The sequence below is a fragment of the Trichechus manatus genome, unplaced genomic scaffold (assembly GCF_000243295.1).
Source record: "Trichechus manatus latirostris isolate Lorelei unplaced genomic scaffold, TriManLat1.0 scaffold00014, whole genome shotgun sequence".
Lineage (NCBI taxonomy): Eukaryota > Metazoa > Chordata > Mammalia > Sirenia > Trichechidae > Trichechus > Trichechus manatus.
This window is the reverse complement of record NW_004443950.1, coordinates 10,574,766-10,592,010: the sequence shown is the minus strand read 5'-3', so window position 1 is coordinate 10,592,010 and position 17,245 is coordinate 10,574,766. Positions and strand designations below refer to the sequence as shown.

General features: G+C 47.9%; 1 protein-coding gene across 1 annotated transcript in view; it reads left to right on the top strand.

The window, feature by feature from the left end:
• The first annotated feature begins 3,232 nt into the window (after positions 1-3,232).
• Positions 3,233-17,245, top strand: part of ADGRG3 (adhesion G protein-coupled receptor G3) — a 14,706-nt gene continuing 693 nt past the window's right edge. Inside the window, exons 1-10 of the mRNA XM_023726778.1 lie at positions 3,233-3,367; positions 8,259-8,397; positions 10,290-10,436; positions 11,136-11,270; positions 11,797-11,836; positions 11,984-12,075; positions 12,218-12,330; positions 15,279-15,559; positions 15,767-15,860; positions 16,943-17,217. Of these exons, the coding sequence (XP_023582546.1) occupies positions 3,237-3,367; positions 8,259-8,397; positions 10,290-10,436; positions 11,136-11,270; positions 11,797-11,836; positions 11,984-12,075; positions 12,218-12,330; positions 15,279-15,559; positions 15,767-15,860; positions 16,943-17,217 (1,447 nt within the window). The 5' untranslated portion in view covers positions 3,233-3,236. The remainder of the gene's footprint in view (positions 3,368-8,258; positions 8,398-10,289; positions 10,437-11,135; positions 11,271-11,796; positions 11,837-11,983; positions 12,076-12,217; positions 12,331-15,278; positions 15,560-15,766; positions 15,861-16,942; positions 17,218-17,245) is intronic.

The following is a 17,245-nucleotide window of genomic DNA, read 5'->3' as shown; positions in this document are numbered from 1 at the left end:
ACTGGGCAGTCAGGGCCCAGCAGGTGCCAGATTCTCACTCTAATGGACAACTGAAAAAACCAAACCCATTGCTGTGGAGTCGATTCTGACTCATAGCAACTCTATAGAACAGATTAGAACTGCCCCCATAGGGTTTCCAAGGAGCAGCTGGTTAATTCGAACTGCTGACTTTTTGGTTAGCAGCCAAGCTCTTAACCACTGCACCACCAGGGCTCCTAATGGGCAAGAGAGAAGCTTTAATAAAGGGACAGTTTACAAAGGCCTGGACTGGGGCAGGAGGACCAAGAAGGGGGTGAAACACTAGGGCTGGCCCTTGAGGGAAGCTGTTAGCAACAGTGGGCCTGAGGGGCAGAGAGGAGCGGGCACCAGGCAGGAGAACAGGCTGCAGCTGTAGGAAAGAAAAGCAGTCAACTGGGGAACCCTGCAGATGGGGCCCAGGGGCAGAGGGAGGAGCAAATATCCACCTCCCCCTGCCCTCTGCCCTCCTGTCCACTCCACATTTGCTGAACCCAAATGGAAGCCAAGGGCACAGAGCCCTGTTGGTGCTGACCTTGGAGACCAGCCTCAGCCACAGAGCGGTGGACAAGTGTGGGGTGGATGTGGTTGTGGAGTGCACCAGTGCACACACAGGGAAGGAGCTGGCCTAGTTCAGGGTCTCCTGTCTGGTCTAGATGCTTGCAAAGTCTTCAAGAAAGAATCACAAAAAAGATATTTAATTATCTGCTCTGTGCTAGGTACTAGTCAAGAGTATCACATACATGACAACACTGAAATTTCACAGCCAGCCAGAGGGACACTCTGTTACCAGCCACCAGTGGGTGCACCCAGCACCCACTTGGGCATATAGGGAGGCTGGGATTACAAAGAGAATGACACCTCCCCTTGAGCTGACAACTTCCTCTCCTCTTCTCTCCTCTCTTTTCCTCGTTTCTTCCCATCTTCTTTCTCTCTCTCCTTTATTTAAAAAAAAACAAACAAACCCAAAATCCACCAGTTGCCCTCAAGTGGATTCTGACTCATGGCAACCCCACGTACATCAGAGTAGAACTGTCCCATAGAGTTTTCAAGGCTGTCACCTTTTGGAAGCACATTGCCAGGCATCTCTGGGTGGATTTGAACTGCCAACCTTTTGGCTAGTAGTTGAACACTTAACCTATCACACCACCCAGGGACTTCAAAAAGGCAAAAGTGGATTATATTATATAAATGATTATCTGCTGCCTGCTTTTCCCACTAAACAGTGTATCGCGAATATCTTTACAAGCTAACAGAAGCTTAAGATTCGTTTATAAGGCAATTAAAACAACATCGTCACACACAGATCTGATTATTATAAAATCCATTCTAAAATGTAAGTTTACTGTAGTTTTGCTCTGCCTTTATCTTTACTATGTATTTTATTTTTATCTTAATGATGAAATATTAAGTAGTTTTTATAATTGTGAAAGTAGTATTGTGCATAGTTTTACAAAAAATCAAACACTGGAGGAGAGTATAAAAAACGAAAAGTCAAGGTCTCCCTGCCCACCTCACCCCAACACCACACGTTTCACAGGTAGCCCCTTAACAGTCCCTGGTGTGTCCTTCTGGAAAACAAGACCACCTCCATGCCCAAATGGGTAAAGGACAGGATGAAGTAGTTCACAGAAAAAGAGATAAAAATGGCCAGCGGATATATAGATAGATACTTAAACTCCTTCTTAAAGACATGAAAATTAAAATGAAATTAAATTTACCTTCTAGATTGGCAAAAAAATTACAAGTTTGGTAAAATCTAGGATTATGAGCATGTAGGAAAATAGTCACTCTTGTCCACTTTTGATGAGAGTGTAAATAGGTGTACTTTTTGGAGGGAAATTCAATAATATCTAACAATTTTTAAAAGCACATACATTCCTATTGTAAGAGTATTTTCTGTGAATTGTCAGGGCAAACTGGCAAAGATATACCGCTCAAAGATTCTCATTGAAGCATTGTTCAAATAGCAACAAACAAAAACCCACTTAACTGTCCATCAATAGGAGACCTGTTGAAAAAGTGTTACAACACTCATATAATGGAATAGTATGCAAGTGTTTAAAGAATAAGGTGGATTAATGTGCGCTGATGTGAAAAGCTCCCTAAGATATAATGGATATATTGCAAAGAGATCCCATTCACGTAAACTTTAAAATGATCTCCATATAAATATTTGTGTATGCATAGAAAACTTCCAGAAGGTTGTGCAATTAACTGTTAAAGGTAATTAACTCTGGAGTGTGGCCTGGGAGTTGTAGGAAGAGAGACTTTCACTTTTCATTTATGTCCTCATGTACTGTTTGATATTTTTAAAAACTCTATGCATGTATTGACTTTTGTTGAGAGGCAGGTAATATGTGAATGCACAGACATACCACCCAATGTAAATATACAAATAGTCTTAACGATGAAATTCTCAGCTCCTGGAATAAGTCCTAATGGCTCTTTGAACCCCTACAGTGGGCTATGTTCTTTATGTTATGTCCCAAAACTTGCAAGGAAGTTATTAGTAACTCCATTTTCAGATGAGAAGATTGAGCCTCAAAGGGTTTAAGTAACTTGTTGGAGGTCCCTCAGCTAGTAAGTGACCTAAAGCTTCCTCTCCATCTCCTTTACCAGGTAAAAGAGAACTGGACTAGAAGTCATGAAAGCTGGTCTCTAGTCCTGTAGCAGCCTTCAACTAGTTGGTGGCCTTGGCCAAGTCACTGTGCTCCAGGGGGCTTCAGTTTGCTGTGTTCTCTACCTGCCCCAGGAGGTAGCCTCAAGAGTTCTAATGGGCAAACCAGGACAGAATACATGTAATAGTTATACCATGCGACCACAGTTGTGAGAGCTTTGGAAAGTCTGATATGGAACACTCATGGAAAGCCAAGAAGACTCCCTGGAGGAGGTAGTAAAGGAGTAATAGCACTAACATGTAGACCTTTTTATCTACAGAGCCATGTGCCAAGCACTTCAAACATGTTTTCCCCAAAGTATCCCACTGTGAGGTGGGGGACAGTATCTCTTTCCACTTTGGTAACTGAGGCCAGGGTCTGGGTATGAGTTCAGCTCAAGTACACACAGCCAGTGTGGATGGAGCTGGAATTCCAGCCCATACCACCAGAATCTGGAGCCCAAGCTCCTTCTCAACCCCCTGCTGCCTCCTCCCCACCCATCCCATTCACACTCTCCGCCTTCCTCCCTCAGGTAATAAAAATTCCAAGATCACACCTGAGATGCCGAGAAACGTCTGCCTGGGAGTAGTCAATTCGGGCAGCTATGACTCCTTCTACCTGAACGACACTGCCAAGTGCTTCACAGAGTGTACACTGAAGGATGACTCCTGCAATCTGAAAAACTTGCAGAGGTGAGAAGGCCCTCCAAGCTGGGGCAGGAATCTGGGGCTTCAGGGTAGGGGAGGCGACTATGGCCAGAAAATTCTGACTCCCATCTCATTCTTCCATCTTGCTGTTTGACTCCCAGGCCTCCTGGGAATCAGGGGCCCTGCTGGTCAAGGGGTTGCAGAGATTAATCAGCTCTGCCTTTGGGAGTTGTGGAGGGACAGATATGGACACAAATGTTGATTACTCCAGAGTGTGATCTTACAGATCTAGAAAGGTGGACAAGGTGTCAGCTGAGCCCGGAGAAGGAAGTCTGCCATGCTTCACACACGAAAGGAGACAAATCATGAAAGGGCTTTGATGGTTGCATAGGAGTTTTCCAGCTGGATCCAGGCAATGGTGAGGGATACTGGCAGCAGAACTTAGTGAATATTGAAGGAGAACTACAGTGCTTTGAACTGTGAGACAGTAAAGATCTGGGGGAGGGAGCTGTCAGGGAGAAGGGAACAGGTCGGGGGATAGGCCTAGAAATGTGAGTAGGGACCAAAGTGAGCTCTGCAGAGGAATCTGGATTTTATTCTATACTACTGTGGGGGAGGGGGGTGGTAGAGGGAGGAGGAGCAATGACATATTTTAAGCAGAGGAAGAACATGGTCAACTTAGCATTTTTAGAAGGATTGCTTAGGCTTCTGGTGTGGTGATAAGGAGGAGACGTGCCTAACTGCCACCACGCACCTGGAAAGGGGGGATGGATGAGAGAATTGTGTGGTATGCAATCAAGAAGACCAAGAGACTGATTAGATGTGGGAGTGAGGGAGAGGAAGGGGTTTAAGGCACAGCATCTCAGCGAGTCATCTCCAAAAATACTCTGCCTCTTTGTCTCCACTTCCGACCAATCAGTGTTGTCCATAACTTTTCAGGGATGTCCTGAACAGTGCCTGCTTTATTTGTTGTTAAGTGCCGTCTAGTCAGTTCTGAGACAGAGTAGAACTGCCTCATAGGGCTTTCTTGGCTGTAATCTATGGAAGCAGATGGCCAGGTCTTTCTCCCTAGGAGATGCTGGGTGGGTTCAAACGGCCAACCTTTCAGTTAGCAGCCAAGCAGTTAATTGTTACGTCACCAGGGCTCCTTATACTTGTTGCCATCGAGTCAATTCCAACTCATAGCGACCCTATGGGACAGAGTAGAACTGCCCCATAGGATTTCCAGGGAGTGGCTGGTGGATTCGAACTGCCAACCAGGGCTCTTTATAGTCAGCACTAAATAAAAATATTTGTTAAATAAATGAATGAAAACCCTGTGCTCTCAAGCTTCGTGTTAGAAGAACAATCTGACTGCATAACGTCATTTCAGTGGCCTGCAGCTGCTGCAGTTGCTTCTTAGCTCCAGAGAGCCCTTCAGGGGATTCCTCTTCGTGCTGCCGTATGATAGCGTTGTCATGGACAAAGCAGGGGCTCTGAGATCAGAGAGCTTGGGTTCTATTCCAAACTTCATCATTTATGAGCTGTGCCAAGAGCTTTGAGTTATCTTGTTTATCTTCCCAACAACCCTGTGAGGTGGGTCCTGTTATCAACCCATTTTTCAGATGAGGAAGCTAAGTCTCCAAAAAGTTAAATCCCAAAAATACGTTCCCACTGATAAGTAGCAAAATCAAACATGAAGCTAGATCTAGAAGGCAGTCGGGGCGGTATATCATATTATTTAGGCTGAGATCAGCTTGCCTTTCAGTTTAGTCATTCACAGAGCAGGGTTAAAAATAACACCTAACTTACAGAATTATTGTAAGGATTAAATATATAATTCATCCATGTTAGCTATTATCATTATTTCATTATTAACATTGTTTTTTTACAATTATTCCAAAACCTTTGTTCTCAATCTCTCTTATATACCTTCCTCATAAGGTTGTTGTTGAGATCAACAAGATAATGCATATAGAGTTATTAGCAAATAGTAGGAGCTCAATAAATGTTTATGTTCTTTATTTTAATGACTTTTTATGATTATAAAAGTAATATATATTCATTGGGAAATAGCTATAGAAAAAAAGAAAATTTCCTCTAATCTCATCATCTAGAGATAACTATTATTTTTATTTTGGTGTATTTCTTTTTAACCCTTTATGTAATATGTATATACAGACACAAAATGTATATATTTATAGTTAACTAATTGACATCATACTCTATCACAACTCATTTATTCATTCTACCGCTTTGATGGATATTTGGGTGGTCTCCAGTTTCTGGCTTATACATATAGTGTTGCTATGAATATTCTTGTTGGTGTATTTTGGTGAACATATGTATGTATTTTGCAAGGTATAGCCCTAGGAATGGAATTGGTAGATAATAGGGTAGGCATAGGAGCCCTGGTGGTGCAGTGGTTAAGCACTTGGCAACTAATCAAAAGGTCAGCAGTTCAAATCCACCAGCTACTCTGCAGGAGAAAGATGTAGCAGGCTGCCCCCATAAAGATTTACAGCCTTGGAAACCCTATGAAGCAGCTGTACTCTGTCCTATAGGGTCACTATGAGTCCACTCAATGGCAATGAGTTTGGTTATTTTTTTTTTTTGAGGGTAAGCATATTATTAGTTTTAGTAGAGACTGTCAAACAGTTTTCCAAAGTGGTTGAACCAAATTTAACTCCCACCAGAAGTATAAGATAGTTCCAGTTGCTTCACATCCTTGCCAACACTTGGCATCGTCTACTTTTTCATTTTAGTCATTCTGGGAGGTTCGTAATGTATCTCATAGTGATTTTAATTACACTCCCACCATGACTAATGAAGTTTGACACCTTTCATATGTTTACTGGACATTTGGATATCCTCTTTGTGACTTGCCCTTTTAAGTCTTTTAAGCATTGCTCTATGGGGTTATTTCAAATTTTCTTAGTGATTTTTTAGGGTTCTTTATAGATTCTGGATACGTGTCCTTTGTCAAATGTATATACTGGGAGTATCTTCTCCCGCATTGTAGGTTGCCTTTTCATTGTTGTAGTGCTGTCTTTTGATGACGGGCAGAGCTATTAATTTTTATGTAGTGCAATGTATTAAAATTTTTCTTTATAGTTAATGCTTTTGTGTCCTGTTTAAGAAATCTTTCTCTATCCCAAGATCATAAAGATACTCCTCTATGTTTTCTTCTGAAAGTTTTACTGCTTTCTTTATCTTTCACATTTCTGTCTACATCCACAAAAAGAACAGTAACAGACTGTGAAAAATCTGCTCTGCTTCTCAGAGGTTTACAGTAGCAAGTACTTAAAATGTCTTAGTTAGACATATGTGAACTAGAGGGTAGGAGATAAACTCCACAGGGATTCATGGACCCAGCACCTCAGTAAATTTCTGGGACACTCGGAGGTCTGGAGAAGGTTAAGCTATTCTCTCCATGGTGAAAGACAAAGTGTTGAAGCCTACCAAGAAAAAAACAGGCACAACGTGGAAAAGCATATGCTGTGCAAACATTACCTAAAGAAACCCAAGTAGCTATATTAATCTAAGACAAAGAAGATGATGCTTAAACAAATGTTCACTTTGTAATTATAAATTCAACTGTACATCTATGTTTTAGAGAATTTTTGAGTGTCTGTTATATTCATGACTAAAACCATTTTTTAAAGTGCTCTGCGAACCAGATCAGAAAATCTTCCTTTGGGAAAGTAAGCTGTGCTTCTTTGTGAGGCCAAGGAATTTTTTTTTTAAGTGGGGAGAGAAATATATGTATATTGTGAAATACAATTCACTGTTTTATTTGGTAACTATTGCAACACTTCTTTGTCTAGATTTCAAAAAGGCAAATCAAAGCTAGGATCAGTTTGATGTAGCTCAGTTGATGGATTTGGACAATCTGGTCTTACCGTTTCTGGCTGATTGTGTCCTTATTGTCTGCCCCACCCAAGCACATTTGACTTACTCTTTCTGTTGTGCAGTATTTTTTCTGTGATCTCTTTGGGGTTTTTTTCCTTGACTGTTCAAAAATGATGTCAAAATGAAAGCTTCCCTTTTGTGTCCCTGGAAAGTCCTCCATAGCTGCTTCTTTCCAACAGCCTTGGTCTGTGGTATCTGTTTCTGCTCCCTTCTCTCCCACCACTACCTTGGTCCTCACCTGTTCGGATTTGCTGAGGGAGGTTAGGCAGCAGTGCTCAGGATTCCAGGTATAGAAAAAGGAATGGTGCCCAGGAGCGCAGGGAGGTTTCAGTACCATGGAGAGCACCCATGGGCTTGCCTCCCCCTAACATTTTCGCTAAGGAGCCCTGGTGGCTCAATGGTTAAGTGCTCAGCTGCTAACCAAAAGGTCGGAGGTTTGAATCCACCAGCCTTTTGGTGGAAGAAAAGACCTGGAGATCTGCTGCCATAAGGATTACAGCCTAGGAAACCCTATGAGGCAGTTCTACTCTGTCCTATAGGGTTGTTATGAGTTGGAATCAACTTGACGGCACACAACAACCATAAGGATGGCAATGAGACAGGAGTAAAATAAGTGTCAATTAACTTTTGTGTTCTATGTGGTTCCAAAACCAGCTCTGTTGCAAGACATGCTTAGTTTTTCAGAGCTAAGCTAAGACATGCTTAATCTTCAAAGGCTGAATTCCCAGTATTCAGTTGGCACTCAACAAAGGGGCTGACATGCTCAGTCATGCCACACAGTCATCTCCTTACAGTTGAAAGTACTCAGAGGGACGACCAGCTGGAATCCCTCAGGATCAGCCCGCATTGCTCCCAAGCCACTCCCTTCCTCCTATAGCAATCCTAGAGTCTGCTCTTTGGTCTTCTGGGCCACCCCTCTCACCAAAGAGCCTGTTGATTGCTTCCCATGGTATCTCTCCTCCTGTCATCCAGGCTGGGGACCAGGTGAGTGGGTAACTCTGCCTGTAAGATCCTATTCTCTCTCCTGACCCCTGGCCCCCTGCAGATACTGGCTAGACTATGAGACCCACCTGGTGGAGAACAGTTTGACAGAAATTGTGAATATGTCTTTTGTGAAGACTTTGGTCCAGAACTTCAGCACTGACACCTCAGATGACCTGTACTTCTCACTGACCCCCTCTCAGGTAAGGAGTCCCCCTATCCCTGTTAGCTGGTCCTGGGTCTATTTCTCTCAGGCAAACTTCTCAGAATTCTGAGACAGTCATGGTCTGTGCTTGGTGTCCATCAAAACTTATCTCTTCCGTGCCGAGTTTTGGCAGAGTTCTATCTCCTTGCTGTGGGGTGCTAGTGAGTTCATTGGATGAGTGGATCCTGGTGATAGATTAGCCAGGGTTGTAGTAAGAGTTGTTTGGAAGAGCACAGAATTGAGTGTCAGCAAACTTGGCTTTTGGTCCTGGACTTTCCACCACTTTACTAGATGTCCTCTAGGAAATCCCTTCCCCTCTCTGGGACATAGAGTCCTTATCTGTAAAATGAGTTCTAAATCTCCACCAAAATCTAAAATTCCCTTGATTTCTTCCACCCAGAGAACAATTTGAAACCAGATAAAGAGCACATTTGGTAGTATAGCAAAACAGTTAAATGGGCAGACTCTGGTTTACATTGTTCTGGATTCAGATCCCAGCTGTGCCCCTTACTAACTATTGTGATCTTGGGAAAATTTCTTAACTTTCCTGAGCCTCAGGTTCCCCAAATGTAAAATGGTGATGGTATTGCCCACTTTCAAGGTTATTGGAAGGAGAAAATGAGGTAATGGACAGGTAATGCCTACCACAGTGAGGACTTGATAACGGTCATCAGCCTCCCTTAAGCAATGAACCTAATGGTGGAAGTTGAAGCACACAGGAAGTTGGTTAATGTGTAAATACTTTTAGGTCTGTTTGGAGGAGGAGAGATGGAAGACAGAGAGGGTCTTTCTCAACCCTCTGTTATATCACCAAAGCAGCTGAGCCCTCAGCGTGGGGTACACACTAGCCACAGGAATCACCTGCGTGTCCCTCTGACACAGAGTCTGGCATGGGAAGGGGAAAGTTGAGGCCTTCAGCTCCACCTCCTAGCTCCCTGTTCCAATGTCCATGGAATTCTCTTAAGGCAGGCACCAGGTAGGATCAGGCTACAGTCCCAGGAAGAACAGTGATATCAGAGATTCAACACATTTTTTTTTTCGTAATTACTAGTGAAATTTATTTTAATGTTTTGACCATTTTTAGTTTTTGTTAATTTGCCATTGATGGAGGTGATGGGGGAGGAAACATGCTCAGTGTGGATTCTTATGTGCTCCATTTCTGCCCCTGCTGTCTCCCTTCCTGAGCTCCAAGACAGTCACGTTTTTCTGATGGTTTTATTCTTTCAATTCATTCCCCAGTCTGAAGCTAGACACCATCACCATAAACCAAAAAAATCCATGGCTGTTGAGTCAATTCCGACTCATAGTAACCATATAGGACAGAGTAGAATTTTCCCATAGGGTTTCCAAGGAGTAGCTGGTGTATTCGAACTGTCAACCTTTTGGTTAGCAGCTGTAGCTCTTAACCACTGCACCACCAGGGCTCCATCATCACCATAAGTCCTATTTAAACACGGGGGCTGTGAGGACCTGGCCAAGAGCACACCACAGCCAACCAAACCTCCCTCACACTTGCAAATTGACTGACACAATCCAGGAGCTTCCCCTCCCCCGCTTCCCACCCCAGCCCCCCACCGTGTCATTTCTTCACAGCCTGCTTTCAGTCTGACAGGTGGCCAAGCAGGCACATCGTTAGCTCCTTTCTCATATTAGTGACACCGAGGCTCCACAGGTGCCATTAATTGTCCAGGGGCTCACAGGCTGGGAGGGGCAGAGCTCAGACTGTGTCCCAGGTGTCCTGTCTCTCAGACCTTATGTCTGCAGGTGCTGCCTCTCCACCAGAATATGCCTCAGCTTCCCCTCCCACCTGCGGGAGTGGCAGCACCTGTGCCTGGGGGTGTGGCTGGAATCCTCGGGTAAAGATGCGCGCTGCTGTGGCTGTGGTTACAGATCCCAAGGCAGGTGAGGGAGAATGAGAACAAGCCTCCTGACAGAGTCCGGCTTCCCAGGAGTTTCTTCGAATCCCTGCGGGGCAAGAGGTCTTCAGTCCGGTTGGCCATAACTGTCCTGGACATTGGTCTGGGGAATCTCTTCAAGGTGAGGAGAGGCCTGAGTGGGGCTCAGGGTAGCTCTGCGGTTAAATGCCAGGTTCACCTGGGTCCCAGGCCCCAGCTCACCCTCACTGGCATCTTTGTTGAGGGGCCAGATGGGCATGGGGTGGGGGGGGTCTAGCCTCGAGAATGTTTCTAAAACAGCCTCACGACCATGGTCACCCCAGATCCCTGTCTCTGTAGTTACCCACTCAGAGGTCTGGCACCCCACACAACCAGGTTTGGTCATGAGCTCACGTGTCCATGTGCATGCACAAACACGCAGATCCTTTTATATCAACACGCTAATCACTTGTGCTCATATGTGGCCATGTCCACCGGAGCAAGTATCCCCACGTCCTTGAAAATACGTTTGCCAGGTGTGTGCACCCAGAAGTATAGATCCCCTCGTGTGCAGACGTGTACCCCTGAGTGCTGGTGTGGGCAGGTGCACCCACTGTCCTTTATTTCTAGGCTGACCTTTCTCCTGGCCTTGTGCCCTCTGGTTAAGGGGGCAGAGGAGCTCTGAAGGTCTGCAACTGAGAGGTACGGCTTGGTGGCCAGTTTGCTTGGATGGAGCCTCTAGGCCCCTGGCCTCAGTCTTTCCCTTCCAGGCAAGGGCCACTGGTCCTGGAGGCTCCCAGGGACCCTCGGCCAGGGTTGGGGTTGGGACAGCCCTTCTGCAGCCTGTCCTCCCTCCCCGCAGGGCTCCCGGATCAGCCTGGAGGATGGCAGCAGCGTGTTGAACAATCACCTGGTGGGCTTGAGTGTGGGCAGAATGCCTGTCACCGGGCTGGCTGAGCCTTTGGAGATAACCTTCTCCCACCAGCGTTACCCCCCTGTGAGTCCCCCGCCCAGGCCTGGCAGTCATAGTGGGGCAGACAGTCGACTGGGCACACATGGGCATGTGGGCTCTGAGCCGACATGCACAGGACATTGTACCCGCTAGCCTTACATGTGCACGCAGGACTATGCATTAGGGCCAGAGATACATGCCCGCCCTGTGTGTACATGCATACATGCCCCAGACAATACCCATTCACGTGCTCACAGAGGTACACTTCCAAAAAACCAAAAACTCACTCCCATTGAGTTGAGACCTGGCAACCCACATGCATGCATATGACGTCACATCTGCCCACATCCATGTGCTCCTAAAGTCACATGCACACAGACATGCAACCCTCCTACAGCCACATGCCATATTCATGCCCCTCATACACCGATCCAGGATATATGAAATGATGCAGTTTCTTTGAGGCCTATAGGAGTGAGCCTTGCTTTCATGTACACATGCTAAGACACGCGGGAGCATGCTGTCCCCCCTCTTCCCTCCTTCCCCCCTGACTCCCACCCTCTGGTTTCAGAATATGACCCTCAGCTGTGTATTCTGGGATGCGACTAAAGGTAGGGCCTGGAGGACTTCTTGGTATAAGACAGCGGGGAGGGGATGGATTTCTTAGGGTATGGGGTGGGCTTTACCCTCAGGGTCCTCACTCTCCCCTTCTCTCCCCTCCCCTCCCTTCCTGGCACCTCCTCTCCCAGGGCCGACAGGAGACTGGGCATCCAAAGGCTGCTCCACGGAGCACAGAGCTAGGAGGACTGTGTGCCACTGTGACCACCTGACCTTCTTCACCCTGCTGCTGGTAATGGCCCTGCTCTACCCTGACCCCAGCAGTCCTGAAGGCTCCTGCCTGGGGAGGGGAGTGCCTTGCAAGACCAGGGCCTGTGTAGGTTGTGGGCCAGGCCTCTGCTGAGAGGGTTCTGCTTGGGGGGGGTCACCCACAGAGGCCAATCCTGGACAAGGCCACCGTGCAGGTGATCACGTACATTTCCCAGGCGGGCTGCGGAGCCTCCATGTTCTTCCTGGCCTTCACTATTGTCCTCTACACTGTCCTGAGGTGGGTGACTCCACATTCCACCCCACATTTCCCTCCTGCCCTCAGGAAGGCAGCAAGGCAGAGTAGAAAGCACCTTGGCTGTGCGGCCTTATACTGACATCATCTTCAAACCTTAGTTTCCTCACCTACAAAATGGAGTTAGAGGTTGAAACGTGGCAGGGCTATTTCAGTAGCAAGTGACAGAAACTTGACTCAAATTAGCTTAAACATAATAGAGCATTGTGGTTCATGTAATTGAAAAATCCAAGGAGAGCTGATTTCAGGCATGGTTGGATCAGGGGCTTAAACGATGTCACCAGGACTTGGTTTCCCTTTGTATCTCACAGCTTTGCTTTCCCCTTTGTTAGTCGTGTCAGGCAGCTTCCCCACACTCAGGGGCCTCAGGAAGCCTCAGGCTTTCATCACAGCTTAGCAATGCAGGCAGAAATAAAAAGGGGTTCCCGTCTCCCAATATTTCTAAACTAAGTCCCTGAATTGAGGTAGGTTTTTTAAAAAATTTATTTTGAATGTTTTTTGTTTGTAAAATATTTTATTTCATTGCTTTCAAAAATATTTTATTTTGAAATAATTATAGACTCACAAGAAGTTACAAAAATAATACATAGAGTTCTGAGGACCTTTTACTTGGCTTTCCCAGTGGTGACCTCTTACAACTGAAGTGCAATGTCAAAACCAGGAAATTGACATTGGCACAGTACTGTTCACTAGACAACAGCCTTCATTCAGTTTTCACCATTTGTTATATGCATCTCTCTCTCTGTGTGTGTGTGTGTGTGTGTGTGTGTGTGTGTGTGCGCGCGCAGGATTGGTTACATCATTTGCAGGGCCCAGTGCAAAATGAAAATATGGAGCCCCTTGTTAAAAAGTTTAAAGCGCTTGGCTGCTAACCAAAAAGTCATCAGTTCGAACCCACCAGCCACTCCACAGATGAAAGATGTGGCAATCTGCTTCCATAAAGATTTATAGCCTTGGAAACCCTCTGGAGCAGTTCTACCCTGTCCTATAGGGTTGCTATGAGTTGGAATTGACTTCATGGCAGTGGGTTTGTTGAAGTAACTAAGAATTTTAAGACAGTGACAGTGACAGCAGAGCATTAAACCAAGCACAGAACCCTTCTGGGCACCAGGCGTTGTGGGATTGTGAAGGCTACACACCCATGAAGCTGGCGCTTGTATGTGTGCAGGTGTGTACGTGTGTGTGTGTGTACATGCTATCCCACGTATAGACCAGGATTGAGTTTCACTGGCTTAACTTGGATCATGTGCCCACGACTGAACTGATCATGATCTTCAAGGGATGGAATGCACTGATTGGCCAAGTCAGGCCATAGGACTGCTCTTGGACTTGAGATACCAAAGGGCCAACCCCACCCAAACTTCATGGCTGAATGTGGGGAAGGGTGTTCCTTAGAGAAACCCGGGGCTGATTCAAGAAGTGGGGTGAGTACAGGACAGGCAGAAGCAGAGAGATGGCCCAGCTCTGCTCTCCTAGGCCCAGGCCGTGGCTGAGGGACCCATAGGACTTGCCTGTTTGAAGGAGCCAGTAGGGAGCCTGTGGGAGCAGCCCCATGCCCAGCCTGCCCCGTCCCCGCCTCCTGGAGGTGCCCTTCGGTTTCCTGACTACTGGTCGAGTGCTTTCTCACTGCCCTCCACATGCCTCTTTGCCCCCTTCACCATTTGACCCTGGGCTGCGGCCCCCACCAGCCCCACCCAGTCCATCTCAGGCCAAACCATGAGTGTAAGCGGTGCCACCCCCGCCCCCCAAGCCCTGGCCTAGCACAGGGCTCCCACTCCCAGCAAGCTAAGCGTGACTTTCCAGCTGGCTGCACTGCTGGATCCGCGAGCCGGGCTTGGAGCACCAGAAGGAACTGGCACCAGTTCCCAAGGGTGGGGCCTGGCAACTCAGATGAGGCAGACGTCATCCTTCATGCCCCCTGCAGGCAGCCCTGGGCCCCCATCCCTCTGGTCAGAGTCCTTTGGGATCTGATTTGCTAAGAATGCAGAATGGGAGCTTCGTGGGGAGAGGTGAACATGGGGAGACAGCGCTGGGCAGGGAGGCTGGAGCCCAGGGTTGGAGCCCCTGCTCAGCTCGGTGACTCCCTGTCCCCCTCTGGGCCTCATTTCCCCATCTATCAAACAGGGTTAATGACACCCACCCTACCTCCACTGTAGGCCTTGGCATCCATTCATCTGTTCATCCACTCACTGAACCACCAGGAAGCAGGCCCTCCTCCTGCCTGCTGTGCTAGGCCCTGAGTTCATGCAGAGATAAGGGTGAGAAACTTCCACATCCACCCAGGGTAAGGGGCCTTCAGGAGCCCTGGTGGCATGACAGTATGTGCTTGGCTGCTAACCAAAAGGTGGGCGGTTTGAACCCATCCTGTGGCTCCACAAGAGAAAGACCTGGCAAGCTGCTCCTGTAAAGATTACACCCAAGAAACTCCTATGGGGCACTTCTCCTCTGTCACACAGAGTTGCTATGAGTTGAAATGGACTCGCCGGCACCCAACAACAACAACGGGCCTTCAGAGTCAGCCTCCTCAGAAAGAAATGTCTAACGGGAGTTCTGAAGGTGGAGGAGTCCGTAGGCAAAGAAGGTGGGAGGGGCTGAGAGGCAGGGACAGGTATTGAGAGCATGGGTGAAGTCCAGGAGGTGTGAAAAACAGAAGACGCTCAGGGAATTGCAAGGTATACAGTTTGGGTAAAGGATCAAGCCAAGGGGTGAGGCTGGCAGGACCTGGAACCCATAGGGTCTTGCGGGCCTCGAGAGGAGTCCTGGACTTTATTCTGAGTGTACTCACACACTGGTTGCTGGGCAGGGGTGGAAGCTGGAAGATCAGGTGGAGAGTCATGGGCTCAGGGTGGAACCCAGGAGGTGAGGTGGAGAGGCCTAGGTGCCCCATGAGAGCTGTGTCCCCTTGTGCCTTTCACTCGCCCTCCTCGTCCCAGGTTCTTCCGGCAGAAGCTCAAGTCAGAAGACACCCCCAAGATCCACATGGCCCTGAGCGTCAGCCTGTTCCTCCTGAATCTAGTCTTCCTCATCTCTCTGGGGAATGGCTCGCAGGGCTCTGATGCTGCCTGCTGGGCTCGGGGAGCCATCTTCCACTACTTCCTGCTCTGTACCTTCACCTGGATGGGCCTGGAAGCCTTCCACACCTACCTACTTGCCATCAAGGTCTTCAACACCTACTTCGGGCACTACTTCCTGAAGTTGAGCCTGGTTGGCTGGGGTAGGTGCTGTCTGGACGGGCAGAGGACATGGATGGGGTGGACCTCCCCTCCAGGCAGGCCCTGAGGGGCTGGCAAGGGGAATTTCCCTGTGGAGAGAGGAGCTGTCAGACAGGCTCAGGGTTCAAGGAATGGGCAACTGGAGGGGTTCTGGAGGAAGGCGTGCCCAGGGAGGCTGGCAATGCTGTACCTCTTCCCCTCACTCCCAGGCCTCCCTGCCCTGATGGTCATTGGCACCGGGAGTACGAACAGCTATGGCCGCTATACCATCCAGGACGAGGAAAACCGTACCACACTGGAGCTGTGAGTGGTGGCTGTGGGAGCAGGGTTGATATCAGGTTCCAGACTTCACATATCGGAGTCAGAGGGAGGAGAAGTGGAGGGAGTCCTAGGAAGAGAGATGGAGTATGACAAGGCCAGAAAAATCCTCAGGTCCAGCTAGCTCATGGCATGGAGGAGTAAACTGAGGCCTGGAGAGAGCAAGGGAAATGAGAGAGGTGCGCTGAGAAGGGGAAGAGAGAGCTGGGCCAGGAGGCAGGATGCTGGGCTCTAGCCTGAGCTGCCATTAGCCCATAGGGCACCTTTGGGCAAATTGAAAAACGTGCCCCCCCAAATGCTCAACCTGGTAAGTGGAGGGCGTGCTGGATTTCATCTCCCATGTGCTCCTCGGACCTTGTGCAGGGCACAACCAGCCCAACCATTCATAGCAGTCCTCATTCTAGTCCGGGCTCTGTTCCTGATGTACTGTGTGACCTTGGGCAAGCCCCTCAGGGCAAGCCTCAGTTTCCTCATCTGTACAATGGGGATAATCAACATGGTCTTTTAGAGCCTTTTGTCCTTGCAATACAAGGAGCAGTGGAACTGAGCTGAGCTGAGCCTTCAGACTCGCGCCCTGGCACCCCCATGGTGCCCACCACTGAGCCTATGGCCAGCACAGAGGTAGGAGGGGCCGGCAGGACCTTGGTCCTGTCTCTACGGTCTCAAACTCAGGGGCCACAGGGGCTGGATGGAGACTGGTTGAATGGCAATCAGGAGGGCGTTTGGAGCTGCCAGATGTATGGTTTTACAAGAGAAGCAGAAATCTGGATATTTATGCCAAACCTGTTTTTTACAGGGTAGCCATTAATTCAATTTTTTTTTTTATTTTAAAAAAACAATATAGTGTGGGGCAAATGAAACACTTCTTTGGGGCCAGATTGGCCCTTTTGCACACACTGGTCTAAAGACACCCTCAAGCACCTTCCCCAGAAGGAAAGCGGGGTAGGTGGGTGGAGATGGAGGACGACAATTTCTTAATCTTCAAAGGTCAGTCAGGGGGGACTTCCTGGGGGCTCGCTGGGCAAGGCTCACCTCTCCCAGTCCCAATGGCCATCCTCTTCCTCCAGGTGCTGGTTCCGTGAGAAGACTGCCCTGTATGTCACTGTCCATGGCTACTTTCTCATCATTTTCCTCTTCAGTGCCACGATCCTGGCCCTGGTGGCCTGGAAGATCTTCACTCTGTCGAGTATCGCAGCGGGCAAGGAACAGGGGACGAACTGGAAGGGGGTTCTCACTGTGCTGGGCCTCTCAAGCCTGATGGGCTGGACGTGGGGGCTGGCTATCCTCACACCCCTGGGCTTGCCTACCGTCTATATCTTCGCATTGCTCAACTCCCTGCAAGGTGAGGCACCCATACACACAGACACACA